The following is a 23,072-nucleotide window of genomic DNA, read 5'->3' as shown; positions in this document are numbered from 1 at the left end:
GTGCATCCACCTGTCACCCGGGACACAGGAGTCTGAGGATGGGAGGAGTTCAAAAGCTAGCCTTGAATTCGAGGCCAGCATGGGCTACAGGAGACCCTGAATCAAAAACAAAACAAGCAAACAAAACCCAGAAAGCTGGGCAGATGGTGGCGCACACCTTTGATTCCAGCACTTGGGAGGCAGAGACAGGAGGATCTCTGTGAGTTCCAGGCTAGTCAGGGCTATATAGAGAGACCTTGGTTAAACAAACAAAAAACAAATAAACAGAAAACCAAAAAGAGAAGGTGGAAGAAAAGAACTATGAGAAATGCTCTGTCTGCTTCCCTGAGTGACAGGAGGAAGACTTGTCTCTGTGAGAGGCGACAGCCGGCCCGTAGGTACCTTTAGAGAAATGCAAACATTTGTTCCTGATAATCCATCCCCTAGTGTTTGTTATTAAGCTTATTAATTTATCTGAATGGCAAAGTTCACAGATGACATTGGTAGGCATGATACATTTGCAGGTTATTCGGAGACAGAAATTCTTGGAGCAGCCAAGTGGACCTCTTTTCATTGTTGATGCTGAGACAGGAGCTCTCTGTGTCCGACAGGTGTGGGTACCATACCCTGGTATGCTGGGGTTGGAACACAGGGCTTCATGCACACTAGGCAAATTCTATACCACTGAGCCACAAGTACTCTTTATTTTTTTTAAGAATTATTTATTTTATGTAGATGAGTACCGTGTATCTGTCTTCAGACACATAACAAGAGTGCATCACATCTCATTACAGTTGGTTGCGAGCCACCATGTGGTTGCTGGGAATTGAACTCAGGACCTCCAGAAGAGCAGCCAGTGCTCTTAATCACTGAGCCATCTCTCCAGCCCGAGCCACAACTAACAGCTGAGTGACAAGTACTCTATCAACTGAGCAACAAGGACTCTAACAACTGAGCTATAAGCACTCTACCAGCTGAGCCAGCCACTATGACTTTCTATGAGGTAGGTTTCCCTGTAAAGGTTAGGCTGTCAAAGGGCTGGGGATTTAGCTCAGTGGTAGAGCGCTTACCTAGGAAGCGCAAGGCCCCGGGTTCGGTCCCCAGCTCCGAAAAAAAAGAACCAAAAAAAAAAAAAAAAGGTTAGGCTGTCCTCAAACCCCGATGTTTCAACCACTCATAGAGCGTGACAGAAATAGGGTTATACTCAGCTCAGAATCAGTGAATGACACAACACCTCAAAAAACTAGGGGTTGAGAGAGGAGACCAGGGACACCTAATTCTGGGACCGAATAACCCAGTTTTAAGCTACTTTCTCTGATATAGCACCTTGGAAAACACCTTGAAGAACTTTCTATATGCTCCTCCCAAAAGGTACATTTTTCACACACTTGCTTGCGAAATCCATCTACTCAGAATCAAGCCTTAATCTCCTGCACATGATATACTTATGAGGTCACGCACCTCAGTCAGCAAACCCAGCCATCCACAGCCAGAGCAAACTGCTTTATCTTCACACATACAGTGGGGCCCCAGAGGTACCCAGGGTTACAATAAAGAGGGGTGGGGACACTGCCCAAGGGTAGAGCCTCTGCCCAGAATACCCAGGGAGGTGCAGGGGTGTGGCTCAGGGGTGGAGCCCCTGCTAGAATACCCCAGTGAGGGGCAGAGGGAGTAGCTCAGGATTGGGGCCCAAGCTAGAATCCCCCAGGAAGGAGCTAGAGGTATGTCTCAGGGGTAAAGCCTCTACCTAGGATCCCCAGTGAGAGGCTGTGGATATGGCTCAGGGATGGAGCTCCTGCCCAGAATTCCCCAGTGAGGGGCTAGGGGCGTGGCTCAGAGTGGAGCCCCTGGCTAGAATCTCCAGTGAGGGCTGGAGTCTGTTCTTAGTTCTGTCCTAAGTAGTGGGTATAGAAAAACAAAGCTATGCCTAGCAACCGCAAGGCCCTGGGTTCAGTCCCCAGCTCCGGAAAAAAAGAAAAAAAAAAGAAAAACAAAGCTAGTATGTGAGAAGAGAATGGTATCAGTTTAGTTAAAATTAATCTAAACAAGTCTCTGTTCACTCAGTTAAGGGCAGGAGACCCCATGTCTCTTTGTGACCAAGCCAACACCACTAGACCAGAGGAATTTCCGGGGAGCAGAGTTGACCTTCTAGGGCTTCCTGCTGCTGTGAGACCCAGGGCGAACTCACAGGGCCGTGGGTGGGTTCAGGTCCCACTGCACCAGGGTGCAGAAGAAGCTGCTTCCAGTTTCTTCCTTTGACCTGCAACCCAGGCTGGCCTGGAACTTGTGGTCTTCACTTGTGCATTGTGATTGGCTGCACGAAGCCTGGCCTCGGTTTTATTTTTGTTGTTTTCTATTATGTCTAAGTTAATTGTTTCTTCATTCTGTGTTCGTGTGTATGTGGCTTTGAGTGTCTTCCTTGCTTCTCTTTGTCTTCTTTTTCTGAGACACCTGGAGGTCACCCCATGTGGCCAGCCAGTGAGTCCCAGGGGGCCTCTTGTCACTGCATCCCCAGTGCTGGAATGACAGCAGCTTGCCTGGTGTATTTTGCCTTTTAACTTTTCATGTGTATTACTGTTTCACCCACTTGTCTGTCTGCACCATATGCATTCAGTGCTCACAGAGGTCCTCTGCAAGAGTAGCCGGTGCTGAGCCATCTCAACAGCTCATGTGTCTGGTTTATTTGACCAAAGTCATGTAAATGAGACTCCAGGGAGCCAGAGAGATGGCTCAGTGGTTAAGAGCACTGACTGCTCTTCCAGAGGTCCTGTGTTCAATTCCCAGCAACCACATGGTGACTCACAACCATCTGTAATGGGGCCCGATGCCCTCTTCTTGTGTACAGTGTACCACTCATATACATAAAATAAATAATTCTAATAAAAAGAAAAAAGAAAAAGAAGAAGAAAGAGACTGGGTGGTACCCAGGTGTTTTGTTTTGTTTTGTTTTGTTTTTTTAAAGAGAGAAACTCCAGTCTACAGGCCCTTGGTCCCTTTTCCTCTAAGGGACCCCCACCACTGTCAAGTCACAAAATATTCCAACACCAAACTGTTGGCAGTCACCTGGGCTCCCCTTCAAGCCCTCACTGCTACCCCCAGCCCTGGCATGTTCTTGACCTTTCAATCAATGAAATCACTCACTCTGGGAACTTCTGTTCCTTCACTGTCACAGAGGGGCTTGTATGTCAGTTTCCTCCCTGAAGATTCCTGGCCTCTGTCCTAACGCTGTGCCTCGTGCTGGTCCCCCCTCAGGGCTCCAGGCTGCAGTGGCCCCAGATTCTCATCTGCCTCTAGGGCCAGTGCAGCTGTAGAGCTCTAGCCTCTCTCCCTTCAGCTGCCCCGGCCATGACTCACCTGCAGGCATCTTGTCTCAAAACAAATGTTTGAGAAAGGACCAAATCCAGCAACCGCAGGAGCCCTATTCTATTCGGAGGTGGGCTGGGCAGGCATGAAGCCTGACAAGGCCCCTGGGGACACAAAGCAGAGGCCAAGGGCCTGTTTGCTTTCTGGGGTTGACCCCTCTCCTCCTCTCCTGCGGGCAATCTGTTGCACAGTATAATGTGGGCTGTGCTGATATGTGGACAAGCTGTCGCCATCAAACAGCCACCCTGTGGGGTCTGCTCTTGTGACAGGCAGAGCTCCAGGAGATCAAAAACCAGCCCCACATTCTCCCCCCTCCCCCACTGTGTGTGTGTGTGTGTGTGTGTGTGTGTGTGTGTGTGTGTGTGTTCAAGACAGCATCTCACTATGTAACTTTGATTATCTTAGAACTCTCTCTGTAGACCAGGTTGGCCTCGAGCTCATAGAAATCCTCCTGTCTATGCCTCCTGAATGCTGGGATTAAAAGTGTGCACCACCTTGTCCAGCTGAATAAACCTTCATCTTCGGGGGCTGGGGATTTAGCTCAGTGGTAGAGCGCTTACCTAGGAAGCACAAGGCCCTGGGTTCGGTCCCCAGCTCCGGAAAAAAAAGAACCAAAAAAAAAAAAAAACAACAAACAAAAAAAACCCTTCATCTTCGATTCTTCCTTTTTAGAGATATTAATTTCATTTTTTTTATTTTTAAAGAATTATTTATTAATTAATTTATTTTATGTATGTGAGTACACTGTAGCTGTCTTTATGACACCAGAAGAAGGCATCAGATCTCATTGCAGATGGTTGTGAGCCACCGTGTGGTTGCTGGGATTTGAACTCAGGACCTCTGAAAGAGCAGTCAGTGCTCCTAACCACTGAGCCATCTCTCCTGCCCAATTTCATTATTTTTTAATTATGCGGATGTGTGTGCCTGGTGCCTGCTGAGGTCAGAAATGAGCATTGGATGCTCTGGAGCTGAGACACCTGATGTTGTTGCTGGCGACTGAGCCTGGATCCCCTACAAGAGCAGTTCCTGAGCCCTCTCTCTGGCTCTTAAAATTTGCCTTTTTATTTTTGTTACAGAGTAAATAGTGAGATTGTTCTCGAGGTTCGTTAAAAGTCTTGAAGCCACAGGTTCACCCATCCATGTTGGATAAAAATCAAGAAAACCATTGACCCACTCAGCATCCATCACTGGCTCTGGGATCTGGGCATCGGGGGGCCTAGGATTCACTCCTGGCTGACATTTTCTCAAGCCCCACCAGAGCCAGGAAGGCTTCAGTTAGTTCCAGGCCTTGTTTATCCTGACTCCACAGAAGCACTTCCAGTCCACCTGGCTGACAGCCCTGGATCCCACCTCCATCCTGAAGAGTCCTGCGGAGTTCACACACCTACTCCCTCCTCCCACTCCCGTTACTGTTTGTTGTTTAAGACAAACTCTCTGGGGGCCCTGGGGCTGGCTTGCAGCAGCATGGAAGGGAAGACTCAGATCCTACTGTATTGGAGGGAGTGGGATGACAGCCAGGAACCAGGAACCCTTCTTCTAGCACTGTCAGCAGCTAAAACCTGAAGGGCAGGTGCGCTCCTGCTGAGACGTGTTCCTGATCCAAGATACAGGATTTTTAGAAGAGCACCCTTGGGAATCTGGTTGACTTTATGTTGCTAGGGCAACGGCATCTCAGCTCTTGCTGTGTAACCCATTGTCTGGCCAGCCCTGGTGAAACAATGTGGGGAACCAGAGAGGTGCAGTCACTGGGTGTGGGTCACACAGCAACCTCATGGGATTCTGTATTAGTGGGTAATGCTATGTTCTGGGAGCTAAGTTTGAGGAGCTCCAGTTCTGAGAGTGGACCCCCAACTCTGCGTCCAATGTCTGTGGACAGGTCTTGAATCTTGAATCTGTTTGTGGTTGCTGTTTGGGACTTGAGACAGTCTCAGGCAGCCCAGGCTGTCTCCGTGCTCACCCTGAAGCCAAGGATGACACCCTGCACTTTTAAGATCCTCCACCTTCATGGGAATGTGCTAGGATGACGGGCAAGTCCCACCTAGCTGGGCGAACCTTGGGTTTCAGCACCGCAGGTGTCCCTGGAGCCAGCCAAGCCGAAAGCTGACTCAGCCAAAGGAACTTAACTGCTTCCTGCCTGATGCGGCTCCGTCTCTCCTGGCTTCCTGACAGCGCCCCTGCTGCCCCAGAGCCTACAGGAATGTCAGCAGGCTCTGGGCCTGAGCCACAGATGCCTAGCCCAGCAGGGGAGACAGACACAGCCATGTAAGGGAGGCCCCACCTGGCCCTTTGGGACTGTCAGCAAGGGTGGGATGTGGGGGTGAGGAGAGGGAAGCCGGGGACCCTGTGCTCGCTTGGCCCGGCACAGGCCGTTCTTGGAGAGGGTCTGGAGTGAGAGTCTGGGGTGAGTCAGCAGGTAAAGAGCTTGTACGAGCCCTGCTGAAGCCACCACAGGAAAGAGCTGGTGGAGAACAGTGGGAGGGGGTAGAGTGGGGTGGAAGGGGGTGGTGGTGCAGGAGGCTGTGCATGCAAAAATGCTAAAAACAATATTAGGAGATTGAAGTCAGCTGTGCGGCAGAGGCCACCATGCCGGGGGTGTGCAAGGTTTTCATTCCAGGGACCAGAAGAACCCTGGAGCTCTGGAGGGCCTGGATCATTCAAACATGAGAGGAAGAAAAATTCCCGAAGAGCAGCTCACCGTGTGGAGGAGCCTGATAACATCTGCCAGCCTAAGTGCTAAATGAGGAACCAGGGAAATTAGGCTGCTCCAAGCCAGGGAGTGGATAGGGCTGCCTGCCTGTGTCAGGTGACTGAAGGACAGACACAACACATTCTGGGTGAGGCAAGGCTGCCACCACCCTGGCTAGCAGCTAATGCTGCTGTGGAGATGTTTGCCATCCAGATAAGAAAAAAGAATCGGGGTTGGAGATTTAGCTCAGTGGTAGAGTGCTTGCTTAGCAAGCTCAAGGCCCTGGGTTCGATCCCCAGCTCCGAAAAAAAAGAAAAAAGAATCAAGGCCAGAGTGAAAGAGAAAGAGGGGCCGCAGAAATGGTTTCATAGGCTTGCTGCCAAGCCTGAGAACAGGAGTTCGATCCTCCGCAGTCTTACACAGTACAAGAATACCAACTCCTGTAAGCCGCCCTCTGGCCTCTCGGTGCCCTGCTTCGGAATGTGTCTGCATATATACAAATAAAAGGGAGCAATCTTTGGGGGTGGGGTGTATAGTGGTGGTGTACATTTTTAATCCCAGTACCGGGGACGCAGATCTCTGGTTTCGAGGCCAGCCTTATCTACATACCAAGTTCCAGGACAACCAGGGCCTCCCAGAGAAGCCCTGTCTCAGAAAACCAACAAACCATTAAATAAAATGAAATAAAGGAGGTGGTGGGGTCTGGGAGGAGATTGTGGGAGGGCTCCTGAGCTTCTTGCTAGACAAACGAGGCAGAGGCAGGAGGATCAGGTGTTAGAGAGGTTATCCTGAGTTATATAGCAAACGGGAGGCCAGGCTGGGCTACATATTACTTTGTCTGTCCCGCCCCCCCCCCGCCCCCCAAATTAAACCAGGCAGGTCATGGCCATCCAAGAAATGGATTTCCCAGGAGAAAATTAATGTGGTGGCCTCAGGAGCACAGATTTCAGGATGCCATGCCTACTCAAGGCCCTGTACGTCTTGTCCTTGCACAGAGCCAAACCGCAGTCTTCTCGACTTGTCTTTGTGGACAGAGCCTCTGGCCTGCACGACAAACTCTCCAGGTCACAACAGCAGCTGCCCGGTTGATTTGCTGTCCTGTAGTTTTGAGACAGGGGAACATTCCATCGCCCAAATGAGTCTGGAAGCCATAGTGCGCTCCTGTTTCTACCTTCTGAGGGCTGGCTCACAGGTGCGCCCCCACAGCAACTTGCTCCCACGGACACCCTAACAGAGCAGTCATCACTTGGTAGCTATTTCCTACACCCTTTGTCTAGGGAACCATGGCTCCAGATAAGGCCATATATGTTTAGTAAAGTAACTGTTTCAAATGTTTTCCATCAGAGCTGGAGAGATGGCTCAGCGGTTAAGAGCACTGACTGCTCTTCCAAAGGTCCTGAGTTCAATTCCCAGCAACCACATGGTGGTTCACAATCATCTGTAATGGGATCCGATGCCCTCTTCTGGTGTGTCTGAAGACAGCTAGCTATAGTGTATTCATAAACATAAAAATAAACAAATCTTTTTTTTTTCTTCCGGAGCTGGGGACCGAACCCAGGGCCTTGTGCTTGCTAGGCAAGCGCTCTACCACTGAGCTAAATCCCCAACCCCAAACAAATAAATCTTAAAAACAAATGTTTTCCATCTATGGGTTCCTGGAACACACAGGTATGGAGCCCAGAGACTGACAGCCAACTGATAATGTCACAGGCCATTGCACCTGAACACCTTCAGCGATTTTATTTGTTAGACACAAAAGCTGGGCATGGATGACACATTGTGGTCTCTCCTTACAAGACAACTTGGCAATGAAAAAGAATGAAATATTATACACGTGAACGTGCTGAGAGATAGTCAGATGGCAGCCAGACTACCTTAAGGCCCTGTGTCAAAAACGGAGGTCTAGGTGTGAGGTCCTGTGGTGGAGCAGTTGCCTAGTGTGTGAAAAGCACAGGGGTAAAGGGTGAGAGCATGGGGGGTGGGGTCTGTGTGGCCTCCTGGAAGCTGGAACACGTTGGCAGAGGCTAGGTAGCTGATCACAGGAGAAACATGTTCTCTGATAGTCTGCAAACCATCTGAACTGGAGGAGGCAACTCGTCCGTTTGTGTCTTGTGAAGGCTCTGAGAATCCGTCCCTTGGCACCTCAAGGTAGCTTCACAATCCTTGGAGCTCTGTGCTCTGTAGACAATTCATTTCTCCCTCTGCCTTAGTTTTCTTTGTATCTATGACCCTTCTACTGTCTCCTCCCCGGTGTTGGGGTGACAGCCCTCGGTTTCTCTGCCTGATAAATGAGAAAACCTCAGTCTGGAGAAGCTGAGTGTTCTCCGCTGCCTACTGAAATCTACAAGGGCATGAAGGTTCCAGACGGTTTCCTTTGTGGATGGAGAACCAACTCCTCTCTCTCTCTCTCTCTCTCTCTCTCTCTCTCTCTGTCTCTCTCTCTCTCTCTCTCTCTCTGTCTCTCTCTCTCTCTCTCTCGCTCTCTCTCTCTCTTTGGTGCGGGTAAGACACAGGGACTTCTGGGCAGGGCATGTATCAGCCAAGCTTCTATATATGCTCAGGTCCAACCATCCAGAGAGGAGGCTGCTGGCCCGAGGCCTGTGATTGGCCTTCTTGGACCCCACCCTCAGAGGTTGGTCTCCACATCGTGCCCCAGATACAGGGGGTGGGTCTCGGCGCCTGGCTTGAGGCCAGGGGGCTTCTTGGTCACAGCAGGGATGTCTTCCGGTCCCTGGGAGAAAGCAGAGGACATCATACACCCGCCCCAGATGGGGTCCCCAGGACTAGGTCAGCTACGTGCAGGGTGACCCAGCAACCGTCCACCAGAGTAAACTGCTGCCCGGGCTAGCCTTGTAGCTGAGGTTCATCCTCCTGCCTCCACCTTCCTGGTGCTATGCAAGCACTCCACCCAGGCCCAGCCCCAGCCCCGGCTCTATTTCATTGTGTTTTCTGAGGACAGGGTTTCACTCTATCCTGGTGTAAGACTTGCAGTGATCCTCCTGCCTCAGTGCCTACATCAGGTTCATAACGTTATTTTATTTCTGTTATGGTGTGAGGTGTGGGTGTTATGCCAGCATGTGTGCATGCCTGGAGCCTTAGATCCTGGGGAATTGGAGTGGCAGACAATGGTGTTCATGTAGTGCCAGGAACGGACCTGCAGGCCTAGCCGGTCACTTCCTACTGTCACTTGAAATAGGCTCTCATGGGGCCCAGGCAGGCCTGCTATGCAGCTTGGGTTGGCCTCGAACTCCTGGCCTGGCACTCCACGTTTCTATCTTTGTACTAGAAAAACTTCTCCTTTCTTTGTGTTACTCTGGTCACTTGATCTGAGGTGACAGTGTCTCCCACTTTCAGGTCATTGACTGGTTCTACAGTCCCCGACCTCAGCTCTAGCCTAGCTCCCCTGCCCCCCTGTTTCTTATGTAATTGTGAATTAAGTAATGTTATCTTAAGAATATTCTTCATGAGTCTCTCTCTCTTTCTCTCAAGGGGAAACCAGTTTCCCCTGCCACAGGCAGGAAATAATTGTTTAAAAAAACAGATAAGATAAAAATAGACAGTGCTCATGTGTCGGCCCCTGGGAAAGGGACAGCTTTAACCACAGAGAGGAATCTGCCGGGCCCCTTTGGTCACACCCGCCAGGTCCCCATGGCCTTGGTTCCCAGTGACTCGGGATAGATCTGACCTTCACCAGGCTCTCCTCCAGGGTGGCAGTGTCTTCCTTTGGGGCCACAGACGCTGTCTGTCGAGCAAGGTCCCACCACAGCAATCCGGGACCCAGGGAGCTGCGCTTGGTGGGACCTGAGGGGCAGAGAGAACAGGAACTCAGGGCTGAGTGTTCGCCCAACTCGGTCAGCAGCTATGGTGGCCCACCCAGTTCATCTCAGTTGCTTCATCTGCAGCTAGAGGGGTCAAATGGTTTCAGTCTTAGTTTATTTGTCTCTTTTGAGTTAGGGTCTCCAGTACAGTTCAGTGTGTGCCGGAACTGATGGCATTCTCCTGCCTCTGCCTTCAGAGTGTTGGCATCACAGACGGGCATCATCACCTACCTCAGCTGGCTGGGAGTGCCTAGCATTTGGCCCCTCTCTGTTTCAACCCTAATGTCTAGAAGTTCAACAAAAGCCTGAGGGTATCAGGTCACCAAATCACAGGAGTGAGGAAGCCAGGCTGAGGCTGGGAGTCGGGTGTCAAAGGCCCTCATCTCAGAGGGGAGAGCTCTTGCTGTGCAGACAGCCCTGGCTTCCATCCCCAGAACCGAACCTCATAAACCAGGTATGGTGGTGCATGCCCTCAGGGGCGGATGGAAGAGGGGGAGTCAAGGTCTGCCTCAGCTACCTAAGGAATTTGAGGCCAGCCTGGGCTACATGAGACCCTGTCTCGAAAGGAAATATATGACTAAAAGAGAAAGAATATAGTCTGTGTTGAGTTCGGTGACGCACAAAGGTCATCCAAACTCTCATAAAGGTGAGGCAGGAGGATTGTTTCTAGGATCAGCCTGAGCTGCAGAGTGAGACCCCTCATCTCAAACCCATGCAAACAGGATGCTGTGAAACCCAGGAGCCTCCCCACGCTGAGATTTGCTTCAGGACCACGGACAGCGCCCCACATCCCCGGTCAAGGCAGGGACTTTCCTGGTGGAACCTGCCTCATTCAGTTCCCACATCTGCAAAACAGAACCAGCCTTGTTCGGCGCTGTGGGCCTAAAGGATGATGCAAACGTGCCAGCTGTCAGCCCGATGGGGGCCTCTTTTACCTCTCCCTTTGCAAAGTGGAGGGTGGAGGCAGGAGGATGAGCAGCTGACTCCGAAGGAGGCCGCTGCACTTACCAGTAAGGTAGCTGATGAGAGCACCGCAAAGCATGGTGGTCAGCGTGCCCAGAGCCCCGTAATAGAGATAGGAGATGGCGTAAAAGGTATCAGCGAGGGCAGGGCGGCCCGTGTCCATTCCAGAACTGGGGTGAGAGAGCACAGGCGTGAGATGCCTTCTTCCTCTGTCTGTCCACCAGCCCGCTGTGTCAGCTGAGCCCAGCTTCAGCCATTCCTCAGATACCGTGTGTGCAGTGGCCAGGTCTCCCCTCTTTCTGTTATGGCCTACCACCCACCATGGTCGCCCATTGATCTTGCAATTAAATGAAACTGAATGCTTAGAAAGAAACCTGGTCAGGGTTGGGGATTTAGCTCAGTGGTAGAGCGCTTGCCTAGGAAGCGCAAGGCCCTGGGTTCGGTCCCCAGCTCCGAAAAAAAGAAAAAGGAAAAAAAAAAAAAAAAAAAAAAAAGAAAGAAAGAAAGAAAGAAACCTGGTCAAAACCTCCATGGCTGTGCATGAAGAAGTTAGTTCCTAGATGTGCCCTCTGAAGAGGCACACACAGGAAAACATCAACAGGACCTGATTAAGCTTCGGAAGGTTTTAGATGGCATGAAGTTTTGCCTAGCATTTTCTCTTCTTTCTCTGTATTTTTCTAGAAGGAACCCAGGACCTCTCTAATGCTAGGAAAGTACTCAACCAGTGAGCAACATCCCAAACCCAAAGTCTGAAAGGTCTTGAACTCATAGCCTCCCCAAGGCTGGGAAGAGGAGCTTGTGCATACTTGGCTTTGTGCACAACTATGTTCACAACAGCCCCAACCAGGGCATCACCCACATGGCCATCCACTGATGAGCAGTTATACACAGGTATATCCGTTCAATGGAATATTACTCAGCCCTGAAAGGGAAGGAACTGATGGTGGACACTACAGTCATAGATAATCACCCACATGGCCATCCACTGATGAGCAGTTATACACAGGTATATCCGTTCAATGGAATATTACTCAGCCCTGAAAGGGAAGGAACTGATGGTGGATACTACAGTCATAGATAATCCAGGGTGAACTTCCAAAATAAAGTTAGATGCAAAAGTTCACATATTCTAAGAGTCTGTTCTTAGGAAATGCCTAGTAGAGGTGAACCCAGACTTAAAAACATGGATCCTCCCAGAAGCTAGGAGAACTAAAATATTTTAATTAATTAATTAATTTTTTTTTAGGAGCTGAGAACCAAACCCAGGGCCTTGCACTTACTAGGCAAGCACTCTACCACTGAACTAAATCCACAACCCCAAAATTTTATTTAATGCGGACCAAATTGTCCTCAAACTTACTCTGTAGTCGAGTATAGTCTGTGATCTAACCTGTTGCCTCTAAGGTGCTGGGAAGCTCTGTCACCATACCCAGTGAAAACTAAGTTTTTATGATTAGCTGTGTAGCATGTGAATTACATCCCAATAAAAATAGAATAATTAATAGAGAAAGAAGACAGTTCTATATGAGTTTGAGGCCAGCCTGGTCTACAAGAGTGAGTTTCTGTACAGCCAGGGCTACACAGAGAAACCTTGTCTGGAGAAACAAAAAAGGGACAGGAGGGAAAGGGATGGGAGGGAACAGGAGGGGAGAAGAGGGGAGAGGAGAAAGAAAAGAAGAAAGAAACAGAGTAGTCAGATGTGTTAGAACACACCTGTCACCTCAACATGCAGCAGGTGGAGGAAGGAGGATCAGGGGTTTGTTCAGGGTCATCTTTGACTACATAGAGAGTTCTAGGGCCAGCCTGGGTTACATGAAACTTTGTTTCAAAGTACTAAAATAAAATAAAATAAAAAGTAAAAGCAAGCCAATTCTTCTGCCTTTGGCTCCTCTGTCCTTCTATTAAGCCCAGGTTACCTCACTGTAGCCTCATAACTTGAATGTAGCTTGACCCGAGGGCCTTTGCACAAACCAATTTTGTCCCCCTAGGAATGCTCTTTCCTCACCTCCCAGGCCATACCTGTTAACATCCTCAAATCACACCCTGGACCCCCAATCCTAGGCTGTTCACCTGGGGATCCCGTTGGAAGCGTTGGTGGCTCCAGGTGGGCCCAGGAGGACCGAATCGTTGGTGCAGCCTGCAGCCGAGGTGGGCAGCACCCCCATGGTCTGCTCTCCAGGGGGATACAGTGTGGCCCCTACGGCCACCCACAGGGATACAGCCAAGCCTGCTGCCAACCCGGAGAGAACGCCCTGGGGGCGGGGCCACAGTGAGGGGGGGCATGCTGACCACGCCTCTCAAGACCACACCCACCACCCTCCCCACTCACTGGCGTGTTGCAGGCTGGGAGCAGCATCCCAAGCGTGAAGGCGCCTAGTAGAGGCCCACTGATGACACCCATCACAGTGAAGGAACCCTACAAGGGTGGTGGAGAAGGGCTGGGCTTACCCACCACTTCTTGGGACTCAGTTTACCCTATGGAATACCATTGCCAGTCTTGAGATTCCTCTGTGCCCTAATTTCCTCAACCCTATTTCTCCCCCAATGCTGGTAGACAGAGTCAGTGATGGATTTCACATGTGTCCTCGACCTCTCTATGTAGCTAGGGATGGTCTTGAACTCCTCATCTTCCCACCTCAGCCTCTAGGATGACAGGCATTCAATACTATGCCAACGCCCCGACCCCGCCCCTGCCCCCGCCCCCACTAGTGTCCCCAGTAACCTGAGCATCTCCCTGAGCCTCAGGTGGGGTTGGGGTCTCACCTGGAGGACACCACCTCCCAGCAGTGAGGACAGAGCAGCCACAGTGAGGCAGGCAGAGCCGTAGATGAATGCTGTGGCAGAGGGGTATCACAGTCAGTATGGGGTACCCACTCTGGTGCTGAACCCTGAACCCCAGTCCCCCAAACTCACAGAGCCCTTTAGAGATGAAAACCAACTTCCGAGGTGCCAGGCCAGGCATCCTCGGCTTGATGAGGTCTTCCACAGTCACAGCTGCCATGGCGTTGATGCTGGTGGATGCAGTGCTGTGATGGAGGAGAAGCAAGCCTTAGGACACAGTGCAGGCTGCCTAAGCACAGGCCACCAGACACATGGACAGGGCTGGTACCGTCCCTCTGCCTGAAGCCATCCTCCATGACTGACGGACAGGGCCAGAACTTGGCATCCTCCAGGGGATGATAGTCAGTCAATTATGACCAGAGGCCCTGAGGCTGAGTCACAGCTGAGGGGCAAGCAGGGAGCTTACCTGAGGGTGCCACTGTAGGCACAGGCCAGGAAGAGCCCGGGGACTCCGGGCAGATCCTCAAAAATGTCCAACACAAGCAGCGGCATGTACTGCAGAAGACAGAGGCCTCTGTGACATGGGGGACAAGGAGACAGGCCAGCCTGGGCTACATTGTCAGTTGCAGGTTAGCCTGAGCTACAATGAAACCCTATCTCAACAACCCCTACCCTCCAAAAGGAAGAGTGTAGCCATTATTATTATCTTAAGTGTCCTGTCATGCTGGCCTGAGGTCTCATCTTTTCTTGATGTCCACAGGGACATTTTTGTGACTCTCAGTTGATCCTCTGGTCTGTTCTCACAAGACTGTGGCTCCCTACTGCCTCCCAGGCTCACCTCCCCGCTTTCCCCAGACCATCCTCTGAGCTCTCTTGTCTCACAAAGTTTCACAGGCTGCACCTTCTAGAAGGAATGCTTTTCCAGCCCCCACCCCCAGTCCCCATGGAGGGGGAAGTTAGGCAGAGTCTGATGTATGTGAGCTCACCTGGTCGGGGGCTGAGATACGGCCTGTGAGGAGGGGGTCACAGTCCTTGTAGTAGACGAACATGACAATGCCACAGCAAGCTGCACTGGCCACAATCAGGAAGAGGCCCAGCTGGTTGACAAGCAGGGCCCTGGGGGATGGAGTGGCCTTAGGAGTGTGTAGGGAGGGGGCAGCCTGTCCCAGAAGCCTCTGTGTGGGTCCCTCACCTGCATACTCACAGTTTGGCCTTTCCCTCTGTGTGGCAGGCCACATAGCGCTGTACCTGGGCTTGGTTCACACCGTACATGGAGAGCCACACCAGTGTGCCACCCACTATGAAAGTCCAGAAGGTGTACCGGCTCCGAGGATCAGGGTCAAAGCTAAGTAGGGAATGAGGCAGGTTACCAACCATGCAAGGATGTCACCCTCCCCAGATCACCCATGGCTTTTCTAGATCCTAAGGGGACATTTGCAGTGAGTTTTGAAGTATGAGGAGTTTTCTACATTGAGTTTTGTTCCCCTCTGTGACCCCTGGGTGTGGGGACTCAAAAGTTATCATCCTATCATCACAGTGCTGGGAAGGCTGAGGGGCAGAAGTGGGGCTAGCCTGGGCTGCACAGTGAGGCCCCAGCTCTCACTCCATCAGGTTGATCCGGGAATGGTTCTGAGCGAGGCTGAGCATGTTCCGGGGACCCCCCAGGAGAATGACGCCTCGGGCCAGGATCACCCAGAAGCCAACGAGCATTACCACAACCTGGAACACATCTGTCCAGACCACGGCCTTCATACCACCCTGTGCAGAAGAGGGGATGCAGGTCATAGGCCCACCCAGGGCCCCTGGGCTGGGCTGAGTGGGGAGAAGGCTGAAGAGTGACCCCAGCTCACCCTGCCTGGTTTCCTGTGGCACAGGAAACCAAAGCCCCCTTCTTGACCTTCCCCTCTGGGAAACTGTGCTTTCCCAGGGTTGGTGGGTCAGAGGGTTAGACAGGGTGAGGGGGAATGGATGCGATGGCCCCAGGCATCTCAGAAAACAGTCCAACACCCAATATTGTCATTATCCCTTGTTTGTTTCTGGCCCGTGTAGACTGGGCTGGCCTAGAACTTACAAGCTTCCAGCCTCAGCCACCCCAGTGCTGCTGTAACAGGAGCTAGACAGCTACTCCTGTTTTCACCAGCTGTTTTTTCTCTCTGCCATTCATATAAAGCTGAGCTTCCACGGCAGGAAACAGCAACTAGAACGTGCCAGCCCCTCAGGTGGCACAGCCAATCAGGGGGCCAGGAGAAGAACAGGCCAGAGTCTCAGGCAGATCCAGCTGAAACCAGTTCACTGCTGGGCAGGAGCCAGGAAAGGCAGAGGGCCAGCTTAGGCACCAGAGCGACCATGGGAAGGCAAAACTCTGTCAGGGCTGCTGGATCCAGCCACACCTGAAGCTCACATGTCTGTCCATCAGTCCTTATGTTGGAGAGGTCACAGGGGCCAGTTACACAGGGGCTACCTCAGGACCCAGGGAGCAGTTATGGTGCTGCCTGCCTGGGGTTCCCCCCGCCCCGCACCCCGTGTCAGCTGCTACAACCCATTTACCACGGTAGTGTACAAGGTGCAGATGATTCCTGTGGACAGGAGCGATGCCCAGATGTCCAACCCGGTCACTGCAAAACACATGTCCTGTTAAGTCTCCCTCATCCTGTCTGCTCACATAGGGTCCAGCCTGGGCTCCTGGCCCCTCCCCCTCACTACAGCCAGACCTTGGTTCAGGATGAGCGCAGGCGCGTAGATCACGATGCCTGTATACAGCATCTGTGGGTGGGGAGGGCGGTGATGGCAAGGGGAGGGCGAACGGTGTGGAGCCAGAAAGGGGGGGGGTCGTTCAGGCAGAGGGAGGGGCGGAACCAGGTTGCGATTTTAGGTGGGATGAGGTGGAGCTAGGTGTGCTGAGGGAGCTATGAGCGTGACTCTGGTATGTTCACAAAAGCTGAGCTCAGGTCGGGAAGGGGCGGGGCCATGTAGAATGGGGGTGTGGCGTGAGGTCAGGTTGGGGCGGGCTGTGAGAATGGTTGGTGTGGGCGTGGCAGGGCGGGCAGCTCGCTCACCGTGGCCACCAAGTACTGCAGCGTCCCGCAGAGCCGGACCGCTCGGCTGAAGCGCAGCTCTAGGTACTGCAGAGGGAGCCAAGGGATGGAGGTTACCGGGCAAGTGACCCCTCAGCCACCCTCAATGTTCCTACTCTCTCCCGAAGTGTGCAACTGAGCTTTTACAGAGTCAGAGTCTCTGTGTAGGCCAAGCCGGCTTGGATCTCGCAGCACTCCTCCTGTCAGAGCTTCTCTAGTACTGAGATATCAGACATGGGACTTCAAATTGTCACTACACTTGTTGGACGGTTGCAGAGTCGCCCTCAGATTTGAGACTGGGGTCTCCCTAGTGAGTCCAAGCTGGCCTGGTACTATGGCAATCTTCCTGCCTCAATCTCCCTAGTGCTGAGACTACTGGCCGATGCCGTCCCGTTTTTCACTACGGTTGTTGAGCGGTTGGGAAATCCTGCACCTTGCTGCAGGCGTTTGAACTCTGTCGGGCGCCTGTGGGTGGCTGATCCGGGGCGCAGGCGGGGACGGGTGTCAGTAGGAGGCCACTGCCCCAAGGCTGCTGTGAGCTGTGGGACCCGGACTCGATCTTCCTTCTTCCTGGCCCTGCCCGGTGCCCGAGACATCTTCCCGGAACCTTCCCGTGGGACAAAGTTCCCTACCTGGTAGGTGCTGGTAAGGCCCAGGCGGTAGAAGATCGGCAAGAAGAGAAACGCTGTGAGCAGCGAGTTGAGCAACTGACCCGCGCACATCCACAGGAACTTGAGCCCGTAGCGCGCTGCCTCGGCGGGGACCCCGAGCACCTGCACAGCCGACATGAAACTGGCGGCCAGCGACAGCCCCACAGGAACGGCTGCCAACTGCCGGCCCCCGGTAAAGAAGTCGTCGGCACTGCGTTGGCCACCGCGGGCCAGGCCGACCCATAGCCCGATGCCCGTGGACACCAGCAGCATGGTCGCGAACACGCCGTAGTCCCAGGCGCCGAAGGTGGCCCGGGCCCCGGCCTCCGCACCCTCCATGGAGACAGGTGACTCGGTGAGGAGAGGATGCGGAGGACGTCGGGGACTCTCGGTCAGTGGGAGAGTCGCAGCGCGAGTCACCGCTGGGCCGTCGATCCACTCGCTTTTCGCGCTGCGGATTTATTGAACTCCGGGGTCAGCGCAGCTCCGCCCCCAGCCTGGGAGGCGGGCGCGACCCGCACCCTTTCGGTCCTGGGACGAGCGGGCCTGCAGGGGTGCGGGCAGTCGGGGTGGGGGAACACTCGTGTCTCCTGACCCTTTCTCCCACATCTAGGGCTTGTTCCGTATAGGGTTGTGGAGAGATGGGAAAGGCTATGGACGGCTCAGACCTCCGCTCACAGTCTAAGGAATTTAGGAAGCGGAGTTATGAGGAACCCCGGACTAGGGTTCACTTTCGGAGACTTCCGGGCTCCATAAGGAAAAAGCGAGCGACTGGAGCCCTTCCCCCAGAGAGCATCTACCTTTCTCCGCAGCTTGGGAGAAGGAACTGTCCAACCTTGCCCTTCAGCTAACCCGGTGGGAGGCACTCAGGTTCTCTTGGAGAATTTCTTTCTTCTGCTTTAGGACTCCCCACCTGTACAAGGGCACTCTGGACCTATGATGTGTGTACATGTGCACACGCGTTTGAGGCTAAGTCTCATGCAGCTCAGGCTGGCATGTTGTCCTGACCTGGCTGTCTTCTCAGTTTTCCCTTTCCCACAGGCTGGCCTCGGAGGTGAGGTCCTTCTGCCTTAGCTTCCTTACTGCTGGGATGAGAAGTGAGGGTTTGTTGGGCACCCATCACTCCCTTCTATCGCAGGCATAACTGGGTGAGAACAGTTTGCCCATTGTGACTTTCAAGGGACCCTTTTCTGGTGAACTGGCCGGTTCTGGGGTGTTCAGGGTTGACTGCCTGTGGAGTCCTCCGTTTCTGGTGGCTGGCAGGTAGGACTAAGGCACGCGCCCCCTTGTGGGCTCATGATGTATATGGACTCGCCGCCCGCCTGGAAGTGCTGTCAGGAGACCTGACTAGGGCAGGCTCGTAAGCCTAGGTGGCAGGCTAAGAGGTCGACAAACAGGAGGGAGGGGAAGAGCCTTCCAGAGGCAGGTAGGCTGGATTGCCATGCTGGGACACTCGCGGTCATGCCGGTGCTCAGCCACCAGGGAGGGCTGGAGCTGGTGTTGCATGCCACTGCAACTTTATGTCATAGGGCCTCTCCGTGTAGCCCTGGCTGTTCTGGAACTCACCTTGTAGACCAGAATGGCCTACACTTTTGACTCCTAGTGGCTTAGTCACACACATCATTTCCCCAAACTCCCAAAAAAACCACAATTATGTATGTGGGTGAAGGATAGTTGCATGAATACGGGTGCCTGCAGAGGCCAGTGGCATCCGATGCCCTGGAGCAGTATCTTAATACAGGGACAAACCCAGGTCCTCAGAGTGTCCAGATTCCTCATGACTTTAAAGTAGCAGCCACTGGCCCCACAATGCACAGGGAAACACTGCATAGTCAGAGGGATCACCCATTCCTTTGATGTGGGGCCAATGGACTCAGTGGGAAGACTTCTCTTCGACACGGTGCCCTCTTATGGCCTTCATAGTATAGACACAGGCTTTTACTCTAGCTGGCACTGGATGGTTGAAACTCAAAATTACCCTGGGCTATGTGCATACACGTATGGAAATATCTGCAAGGGGCTAGAAGCAAGTGCAGTGTTCCTCTCTGTGGCCAGTAGAGACTTGAGAGCAGTGACAAGACAGCCACGGAGGCTTCAGGCTATACTCCTTCAAAACCAGGCACCGTGATGGTGCTGGCCACACCCAACAAAAGCAACCCCGTGTTTCCATGATCCACAGTGTAGTCCTCACCTAAAGCTTGGTGGCTCAAGGTCCCCGGAGTTTGGCTGGCCTCATTCCCACCTAGCAGAGGCTTAGAGCCAGCAGGATAAAGAGCTCAACCAGGTCCCCAGGCCTGGATTATGTTCATGTCTGGAATTCTCAGGCCCAAGCCAGCACCCTGGAGACTGCAGAAACAGCCTGCCACCCTTCGGTGTCACACACAGGGCTCAGGCTATGTCCCACACAAACTGCAGTGGGGTTGAGTTAACTCAGTAGGATACACAACTATAGAAAGATGCCACTGAACCAAGGCTGGCAGGCAGGTGGGGCAAGCCTGTTGTTGTTAGGGTCCACTTGGGACCCTGTCAGGGACACAGAGGCAAACAAGCAAGGACAGTCTGAAGCTTTTATTCAGTGGGTCTCTGTGTCTAGAAGAAGGTGTTTGGCCTCTTGGTGGTGAAGCGTGGTTTGTGCTGGCGCCGCAACACACGGTGGGGCAATGGGAACTTGATCTTGGAGTCCTGTGGGGAGGGAGGAGATGCATGTCCAGGGACTGTCCATGCGCAACCACCCCCTGCAGCCCTGCGTCAGCCCCACACTCAGGTTCACTCACGTGGAACTGCTTGACAGCTGGCCGGCGGCACTTGCCAGCTGCAATCTCTTCCACCTTCATGATCTGGATGGAGTGCGCACGGGCACGGTGTCGGGCACCCATGTCTCGGTCTGTGGAAAGAGAAGAAAGTCAGCCCCAGCCACCCAGAACACCCACAGAACTGTAGAACCTCCTGATTCACTCTGGAGGGCACTGCACAGCCCCCCAAAGGCGACGAAGCACTTTGCTGTGTGCACCACTGTTTAAACAGCCGCTATAGTAGCGGCAGTTCTTGGGTTGGGTGCCAAGGGTTGACAGAGGGTTGGTGACTCACAGCACTGTGTGACCGCGCCGGCAGTGGTCAGGTCCCGGTACTCTCGGTACATGTTGTGAGTGCCACTTCGGGAATCATAGCGCAGCCAGATGCCGAAGTTCTTCACACGCAGGGGTGACTTCTCAAACACCTGTGGGGAGTAAGGAGGATGTGAGGCTTGTGTACTGCCCTGGCTCTGATGGTACCCAGGGACCGTCATCCGGTGGGGCCCCAAGGCTCACCTGCCCACAGTACACAATTTCCCCGGATGACTTCTTCATCTTCTTCAGCTGCGACACAAAGTACCAGAAGCGGGACTTGGCCACCACATGGTTGGGTGCAAAGATTCGCATTCGGTACAGTGGCGGTGTGTGGCATTTTGGGGTTGGCAAGCAACGCCCCACCACCTTGTACTCCCGAAGCTGAAAGAAATGCCAGGAGATAAGCTGTATATGTGATGGGAGGTGAAGTCTGCCCAAGATCTAGTAATTCCAACAGGCTGGGTGTCCCAACCTGGCACCCCCACTTCCCCTGACCAAAGCTGGGTTCACACACTTCACCTTCCAAGAGCCCAGTGGCACGTATGTCAGAACGCATGCATCCCGCTCTGAAGCTGCCTCAATTTCTCCAGTTCCAGAGCCTAGTTCATATACTAGTTCACATACAGGCTGCTGTGCTCTCCCAGAAAATTCCAGGCCAAGATGGCAGTGGAGGCTCATGCCTTTTAATCCCAGAGCAGGAAAATCTCTTGAGTTTAAAGACCAGTCTGGTCTACACAGAGAAACTGTCTGTAGGTGGGGGGACCAATGGAAGATTCCAAACTCGCTTCTCACGAAGAGCCAGAAGGATCTCATATGTCCCCAACACACTAGCCCTGGGCCTTTCAAAAGCATTCCTCCTGCTCACAGGGCCAGTATGATATGGCGCTCTAGGGTGCTGTTTGCTCTACGTCCTTCACAAGTGTCAGCTAGTCTTTAGAACGAGCTAAGGATGACTCAAGTGACGATCTGTCTCTCTCAAGTACTGCGATAAGTGTGTGGCACCGGTGGTGGGAGTAGGCCGCAACGCTTGCTTATCAAATGCTCTCTAAAACCGAGATGGAGCCGTGCCTCCATTCGATCTAAGTAGCCCAGGTTAGCTTTGATTTTGAAACTAAGCAACCATGAAATAAGACTTGACAGTGAAAAAGAGTGAAATACTGACAGACTCAAAAGTACGGAGAGCGCCTTCCGGGGAATCCTTGATCTAACCCGCTCTCTCGCCGGCCGCCCAGCACGAGGCGGCCGCCATATTGGCCTGGGGAGTCTGTGGGCGAAGAGAGCAGCCCGTGACCGGTGAGGGACCCTGGCGGCCGAACGCACTATCATCCCGGAGGACACAGTCAACCTGAGCGGCCCCGCCGCCAACGCCGCGCTTCTGGCCCCGCCGCAGCCTTCTTACCGTGCCCGACGCCTTCATAGCAGTGCGTGCTCGTTCACTGCCACTCACAAAAGGAAGTGTGATCCTCCGCGCAGGCTCTCACCATGGTCTTTGACGGAAGTCCCGCCCTCTTAATGCCGTGCGTCTATTGGGTACAGCTACTACCGTTCTAAGTTCTTAGCTTCGTTATTGGTTACGGATCAGCTACGTATAATTCCCGCCTCTCTCCACGGAGACTACAATTCCCAGGAGGGAGCGCGACGAACTTACACACTTTTCTCCGGGGGCCGACCCCATCATCGCGCTCAGAGGATCCTGGGAGTGTAGGCTTAATCGTGGTCTCTAGCTAGACTCCGGGATTTTCCTCTTTCTCTCTCTCCCTCCCTCCTTCCCTCTCTCTCTGCCATTTCTTCCCTTTTTCTACACCATCCTCTGTGCATCTATCCACCTATCCATCTTTTTAAGAAATTGCTGTATTATTTTAGGTGTGTGGATGTGTCGCCTGCACCACCTGCACGTCTGGTGCCTTGGAGACCCTAAGAGGGCCTAAGTCCCTCGAATTGGTGTTAAAGGTTGTGAGTTGTGAGGTAAATGCTGGGAATCGAATCCCAGTCAGTGCTCTTAACTACTGCGTTATCTCTCTACCCCCATCTATCTTTTTATCTGTCATCAGTTTTTTTTTTTTTTAAGATTATTTTATTGGGCTGGAGACAGCTACGGTGTACTCATATAACTAAAAAATAAATCTAGGGAGTGGGGCTAGGGGTGGGAAAAAATAAATCTAAAGAAAAGATTTATTTTGTTCTTCCGAGTAGCTGTCAGTGCTCTTAACCGCTGAGCCATCTCACCAGCCCTTTTGTTTTGGTTTTTACTGTTTATTGAGACAGGATTTGTGTAGCCCAAACCAGCCTGTAACTCACTGTAATTCTCCTGCCTCTTCCTGATTCTTGGGATACTGGAGTGTGCCACCTACAGACCCACGTAACTATTTCTTTATAGAATTTCATCAGAATTGTGCCACTGACTGTCCTTTACTTGGCCAGGCCCCTTAACTGTAGGCAACAATATCTGCAGTGTGTTTCCATTAGTGGCCACTAGGTGGCGAGCGCTTTTCTTTGGCTCAGCGGCAATGCTTGCCAATCTGAGATGTGTGCCTCTAGGTCCTCGGCTTCCATTGCGCTCAGGTGCATACAAGTGTGGGCCCTCAGTTTCCCCAGTCGCATTAACACTCCCTGGCTCATAGGATAGTGGTAAGATTTAGAAATTGGGCGTT

The 23,072-nt window shown here is 52.6% G+C and overlaps 2 protein-coding genes and 1 non-coding gene across 4 annotated transcripts; all 3 read right to left on the bottom strand.

Annotated features, from left to right (window-relative positions):
- Positions 1 to 7,749: 7,749 nt before the first annotated feature.
- On the bottom strand, positions 7,750 to 17,737 carry Slc5a5 (solute carrier family 5 member 5). The gene is made up of 15 exons (NM_052983.2): positions 17,297 to 17,737; positions 16,647 to 16,712; positions 16,302 to 16,353; positions 16,138 to 16,205; positions 15,194 to 15,348; positions 14,795 to 14,935; positions 14,577 to 14,706; positions 14,057 to 14,145; positions 13,723 to 13,835; positions 13,573 to 13,643; positions 13,139 to 13,225; positions 12,880 to 13,061; positions 10,855 to 10,979; positions 9,714 to 9,829; positions 7,750 to 8,759 (listed from the first exon to the last, which is right to left on the bottom strand). The coding sequence occupies exons 1-15, from the start codon at positions 17,651 to 17,653 to the stop codon at positions 8,655 to 8,657; spliced, it is 1,857 nt and encodes a 618-aa protein (NP_443215.2). The 5' UTR covers positions 17,654 to 17,737; the 3' UTR covers positions 7,750 to 8,654.
- Positions 17,738 to 19,788: 2,051 nt separating this feature from the next.
- Rpl18a (ribosomal protein L18A) lies at positions 19,789 to 21,975 on the bottom strand. Of its 2 annotated transcripts, NM_212510.3 has the most exons (5): positions 21,821 to 21,891; positions 20,623 to 20,802; positions 20,402 to 20,531; positions 20,089 to 20,198; positions 19,868 to 19,996 (listed from the first exon to the last, which is right to left on the bottom strand). In NM_212510.3, the coding sequence occupies exons 1-5, from the start codon at positions 21,836 to 21,838 to the stop codon at positions 19,904 to 19,906; spliced, it is 531 nt and encodes a 176-aa protein (NP_997675.1). In that variant the 5' UTR covers positions 21,839 to 21,891; the 3' UTR covers positions 19,868 to 19,903. The 2 variants fall into 2 exon arrangements, with proteins under 2 accessions (XP_063131225.1, NP_997675.1); XM_063275155.1 differs by having other exon boundaries at positions 19,789 to 20,198; positions 21,821 to 21,975.
- Positions 20,247 to 20,375, bottom strand: LOC134478789 (small nucleolar RNA SNORA68). The gene has a single exon (XR_005495152.1). It is a non-coding gene; the product is annotated as a small nucleolar RNA SNORA68 (small nucleolar RNA).
- Positions 21,976 to 23,072: the final 1,097 nt, after the last annotated feature.

The sequence above is a fragment of the Rattus norvegicus genome, chromosome 16, assembly GCF_036323735.1.
Source record: "Rattus norvegicus strain BN/NHsdMcwi chromosome 16, GRCr8, whole genome shotgun sequence".
Taxonomy (NCBI): Eukaryota; Metazoa; Chordata; class Mammalia; order Rodentia; family Muridae; genus Rattus; species Rattus norvegicus.
This window is presented reverse-complemented; position numbering and strand designations above follow the sequence as displayed.

Coding starts and splice junctions, on each gene's coding strand:
- Slc5a5 (NM_052983.2), bottom strand. CDS start 17,653: ATGGAGGGTGCGGAGGCCGGGGCCCGGGCCACCTTCGGCGCCTGGGAC. Junction 14,146..14,576: donor GTATCTCAGCCCCCGACCAG/GTGAGCTCACAT, acceptor TGTCTTCTGCAG/TACATGCCGCTGCTTGTGTT. Junction 10,980..12,879: donor GCTTCCAACGGGATCCCCAG/GTGAACAGCCTA, acceptor CTCTCACCCCAG/TTCTGGAATGGACACGGGCC.
- Rpl18a (XM_063275155.1), bottom strand. Junction 20,532..20,622: donor AAATTGTGTACTGTGGGCAG/GTGAGCCTTGGG, acceptor TACTCCCCACAG/GTGTTTGAGAAGTCACCCCT. Junction 20,199..20,401: donor CGGCGCGGTCACACAGTGCT/GTGAGTCACCAA, acceptor CTCTTTCCACAG/ACCGAGACATGGGTGCCCGA.